The following is a 5,391-nucleotide window of genomic DNA, read 5'->3' on the forward strand; positions in this document are numbered from 1 at the left end:
AGGCTACTGCAGTGGTCCAGGTGAAAGGGGAGGTCCGCGTGGCGACCACGGGAGCGGAGAGGAGAGTGGCTGCAGAGCCGGGGGGCTGAGGAAGAGTGGAGGGAGGGGGGATGACGCCAAGGCTGCAAACCTGGGATTCTGCAAGGATGGTGAGAAGTGCGGGGGATCTGGAGGAAGGACGGGCTCCCGGGGAAGAGAAGACGATCGCCATCTTGGATGGGTTGACTTTGAGAGGCCTAGGGGACACCCGAGCGGAGACGTCGACCAGCCAGCCGCGGAGGGAAGTGGGACTGAGGCTCAGAAGACGGATGAGGACTGGGGTCACCTGCAGAGAGATGAGAAGGGAGTCCTTGGGAGGTACTGGGATCACTGGGAGAAACAGCCCTGGGGCACACCCATGGGCACAGGATGGGCACAGACCAGGATCCAGCAAAGAAGACGGAGAAGGAGAGGCGAGACAGGAGAGAGCGTCCAGGAGGAGGGGGCGGTCAACAGCTGCACAGAGGTCAAGAGGGAGGAGAATTATTATTCCAGGCCTCCGAAATCTGGCCCCAGCCTCCCCGGTTCTCAAGCCACTCTCCCCTCCCCTTCCCAACCAAAGCTCAGCAGGGCCCTCCCACATCCTCAACAACCCTGTCTTACAGTGCCCTCTTCTCCCAAGAATTCCATTTCTAGCTGGGAAAAAACCTTGGAAGTCTAGTCCAACCCCATTTTACAGACGAGGAAACCAACGCCCCAAGAAGTGACTGGCCCAGGACCACACAGTGGCTAGAATTTCTAGAATAGCTAGAATTATTCTTAATAATTAAACATTAAGACGTAAACATTTCTACAGTAGGGCTATTCCCTCTCAACCCTATGAGTTAGGTGATGTGAGGCTTAGGATCCCCATTTTAAAGACGAAACTTGAGGCTAGCCCAAGGTCCCACATCTAGTCAGGATTTGAACACGGGTCTTCTGATTCTTTGTTGAGTCCAAGTCTTATCTCAAGGTTACTCAAAATCCCCCAGGAGAAGACCACCTCATGAGTGTAAGAGGCCATCATGACTCTCCTAGCCCTTACCCCCATCCCCCAGGACTCCGGGCTCCTAACTACAGCCCTGCCTCCCACTGGGGAGACCTCTTGTCTGTGCTGGAGAAGCCGGGGTTCAGCCTCCAGGGATCCCACCTCTCTCCCCCTCCCCCCACTAACCTAAGTTAGGAAACGTGATCCCCAGGGCAGACAGAAGTTGGGTAGTACCAGCTTCTCAAATCCCATTAAGTCAAGAGCCTCTGTCCCAGGACGTGGGAGCCTCTTCTCCTATGGCTACTACCCACCCCTGGCTAGTGGATCTCAAGGCTCTTTCCCCTTCCTGAAAGTCCTACTCTTACCCAGAAGGCTTCTGCATTTCATCCTCTTCTCCTAGGGGCCTCCCAGGGGCCAACCAAGGGCCTCAGGTCTTACTGAGCAGGAACTGAACTGTTCCTTGGTAAGCAGCCAGAGGACTCCTGTCTACATCCCAACAGTGTGGCATAGTGGAGAGAATGCCGGATTTACAGTGGCACAACCTGAGTTTGCGGCAGTCCCTCTGTGGGCCTCAGTTTCCTCATCTGCTAATATAAGAAGTGCTGACAATTCCCAGATAATGTTTTCTGGATATGGAAGAAAGGGGAGGATGTGTGGAGGGGGCGCCATCTCTGATGACATTAGACATCCCCAAGCAAGCAGAGAAGCACCAACCACCCAGCCTCAACTAGAAGGTGCGGAGAGTAGAGAGCTGGGCTTGAGTCAGGAGGACCTGAGTTCAACTCCAGCCTCGGACGCTCACCAGGGCAAGTCATTCCACCTCGGTCAGTCTCAGATTAATCGACTGTAAAATGGGGATAATAACACCCACTTCCCAAGGCTGTTGTGAAGACAAAATGAGCTGATATTTGTAAAGCGCTTTGCAAACTTTCAGGCACTATAGAAATGCTGCTGGTTGTTATTCTAACCTAGGCAATTCAAAGTCCCACAGGCCTCGCCAGGCTCCTACAGCATGGGCTTTGGACTCCCTTCGGGCTGCCCAATACACCTTACAATATATCTTTTCCCTACGGGAGGGAAATTCATAAGACCATGGGACTGAAAGCTAACTTGTTATTATCTCCCCTTATTGGCCCAAAGGGAGTAGGGAGTGGAGAGAACTATCACAGAAATTAGAGGCTGCTCCCTCGGGCCAGACAACAAACGGGGAGGCAGGACGGGGTAAGGGGGATCTGTCTTGGACATCTACTAGCTGTGTGACCGTGGACAAATAGCTTCACCTCTGACCTATCAAATGGGGCTAATAGAGGACTGCCTCTCTCAGCTGTTATAAGCCTCAGATAAGGGGTGTAAAGCATTTTGCAAACCTTAGAGGATGACAGAAATGATGTCTTTTCCCCCTCCACCCAGAAGAATGTCACCAATCAATGAAATAAGCATTTATTAAGGACCTAGCATACAAAGCCCAAAATGAAAGGGCCCCATCCCCCAAGAGCTAGCATTCTCATAGGGAGATAATTTCTATCTATTGTATCTACAACTATGTAACGGAGATTCCTTGAGGATGGGGGGTGTCGGTCTGAAATGCCTAACACACTGCCTGGTCCCATCCACCCTGGCTTTCTGCAAGTGGGCATCCATTCTTTCCTTGAAGACTCCAGATATGGAGACCTCCCACCCACCTCTCTGGCAGCCCATTTCATTTGGGGATCACAAGAGTGATGTCTAGCCTAACAACCGTGGGTACAAGGAGTGGGAGAGACCAGGGCCCACATCCCAGCTGGCCAATTTACTACTGGTAGGACTTTGGGGAAGTCACTTTCACAATTCTCTGGGCCTCAGTTTCCTCATCCATAAAATGGGGCCGTTAGACTAGGTCTTTTTTTTTCCCCCTTAACTGACTAGGTCCCTTCTGACTCTTAATCTACTGTCTAAAGTCAAGCCATCATCCGTAACTCCACTCTCCCTTTCATGCCCCACTGCATCTGGTTCCGATCTCAGGCCAGGGAAGACCAGGTCTACCCCCTCTTTCGCCTATCAACCCTTCTCTCTTCTCCAGGCTTCTCCGTTCCTTCAGTTTTTCTATGTTGTATATAATCCCTGAATTTCCATGACAGCCACTGTGCTTAATCCTACATAGCATCATAATTTGCATGTCCTTTGGTAGCCCTGCCCTTAACATGGGGCACCCTAAGCCAGTCATCTTTCTCCCCCCCCATTCCCATGGCCCCGTCACCATTCCCATGTCTCACCAGCCAGGGGTCAAAATTCCCCAGTTCCTCCTCCCTCCTTCCTTTCCAATCTATAAAGTCATCACGAACTGGCCATTCATTCCTCCTCTCCCCAGGCTCTGGGGACCCCTCCTCCATCATCTCCATAACCTGGCTTGACAAGATGCGGCCCCCCTCCTCAGGAAAGCCCCTTCTTCGAAGGGCCCAAGCTGGATGGCCTTGATGGAGCGGGTCTGGAGGCCAGGGGCCAGCCTGGAGCGTCCAAACCTGCCCCACAAACAGCAAGAGTTTTCTGGAACCCTAGGCTCTCTGGCTTGCATAAAACTGAACTCAAATTTTGACTTTCTGCAGGAAGCCCCCCCTGATCCTTGTGGTTGCCAGTTACCTTTTCTCTTCCCTAAATCTCCCTAAACATCTGGTTTACCCTTGATGCACTTATACTACATTTATCTGTGTTTCTATCTTTTTCCCCTATGAGACTCTAAACCTGAGCCCTGCAAGGGCTTAGCAGGGCCTAGGCAGAGCCTGCTCTTGTGGGCCAGGGTCCTCTTTACAAAAACCGTATTCCAGGCAGGCCTGCCTTCCTACTTTCTCCCTGGAAGCCACCCCAGAAGTGGAACAGATCGGTGAACTGGGAACAAAGATCAGACAGGAGTAGGGAGGGGAAAGCAGTGGGGCACATCCCAGAACCTCAGGGTCCATCCAGCTGGACAGGAAGCCCCACCATACCATCCTCAACCAATGGGCAGCAGCCTTCACTGAAGACCCTCACCACCTGCCGAGGCAGGTGCTTCCTTCTCACTGGGAGAAAGCGCTTCCTCACATTAAGCCCAAGTTTGCAGCAACTCCCACCCACCCCTGCCCCCACTGATCCTAACTCTATACATCCTCCCTCTTGAAAACCATCTTATTTCCAAGGTAAACTTCCCCAGTTCCTTCCACCGGTCTCCACACGGCCTGATCTTAAGGCCTCTACTCTGTCCGGATCCTTCCTCTGACTCACTTCCACCTGGCTCATCAACGTCTTTCCAAAGAAGCAAACACCGGACACGGGCAGTATACTGAGGGACCATCCCCTCCCTGGTGATGCCACCTGCCCTGACAACCTGAGTCATGTTCTACTCCAGAGGGACCAGGGAACTGGGAGCCAAACCCTCCCCAGCTGCTTTCCTACCCCCTTTCCTTGACATGTCAGCTTCCCCAAGCCAATTCCATGGCGCCATCTTCCTTCAAACTCTGGTTCTAATTCACTCTTAACCAGCGCTTGTCAAGCGGAGATCTGCGCCCAGCCCTTTGGGGAGACAAAGTTATGGAGGAGGACGCCGTCTGGGTTAGCATCTCTCTTACCTCTGCTGGCTAGACATCTTTTCGGCACAGACACATTCTCCTGGGGGAGAAGGGGACCTGTTGAAAAGGGGGAAAACCCAGGGCTGAAAGAGAAAAGTTAGATACATTATACCCAGCCCCACGGGGAGAGGGGAGACTTAGGGCTGGGTAGCTCTGGCTTCATTGGGCCTTTCCAAGGACCCTTCCCCTGGCCAGCCATGACAAGAAAAACAAACAGAAAACAAAGCATTTTATCCACATTACTCCTCTGAAACTCACAATATACCCCTGTGTGGACTTGGATGGGGGTCAGAGACAGGCTCCCCTGAGATCAACTAATCAGCAAAAGGAGGCCCAGGGAGGGAAAGAGAGTCATCCAAAGTTATCCAGGTAGGTAACAGCAAAGCTGGAATTCAAACCCAGTCTTCTGGTCCAGTGAGCTCTCTTTCCACTACACTGATTTCCCCCATTTTACAGGTCAGGAAAACTGAGGCTCAGAGGATTTGAGTGATCTGCTCCAAGTTTACACAGCCAGTAGTGGGGAGGGCCAGGAACCGAACCCTGTTTCTAAAGGGCCCTGTCCTTTGTGGTCAAAGAATTTCCAGTCCTTTACGGGACAGAGATGCAGGTAAATGAGTAACTATACAACATAACTTGATAAGCACATTAGTGAGCCGTAATAAAATTAGCATTTCGTGAGGTTGGAGGGATGGAAGTACCAAGGGTAGGGGGCAGGGAGGGAGATGGGCTTTTAAAGAAGGACTGAAGGGCAGCTAGGTGGCGCATTGGATAGAGCACCAGCCCTGAAGTCAGGAGGACCCGAGTTCA

At 52.1% G+C, this 5,391-nt stretch overlaps 1 protein-coding gene across 2 annotated transcripts in view; it reads right to left on the bottom strand.

The window, feature by feature from the left end:
- Positions 1-239: 239 nt before the first annotated feature.
- LOC114030932 (zinc finger CCCH domain-containing protein 4-like) overlaps positions 240-5,391 on the bottom strand; it is a 47,734-nt gene continuing 42,582 nt past the window's right edge. Inside the window, exons 17-18 of one of the 2 annotated variants that reach the window (XM_027845887.1) lie at positions 4,585-4,641; positions 240-325 (exon numbers count right to left, since the gene is read on the bottom strand). In XM_027845887.1, the coding sequence (XP_027701688.1) occupies positions 322-325; positions 4,585-4,641 (61 nt within the window). In that variant the 3' untranslated portion in view covers positions 240-321. The remainder of the gene's footprint in view (positions 326-4,584; positions 4,642-5,391) is intronic. The other variant, XM_027845891.1, reaches the window with a different exon arrangement.

The sequence above is a fragment of the Vombatus ursinus genome, unplaced genomic scaffold (assembly GCF_900497805.2).
Source record: "Vombatus ursinus unplaced genomic scaffold, bare-nosed wombat genome assembly UNPS02015030.1, whole genome shotgun sequence".
In the NCBI taxonomy this organism is placed as follows: Eukaryota; Metazoa; Chordata; class Mammalia; order Diprotodontia; family Vombatidae; genus Vombatus; species Vombatus ursinus.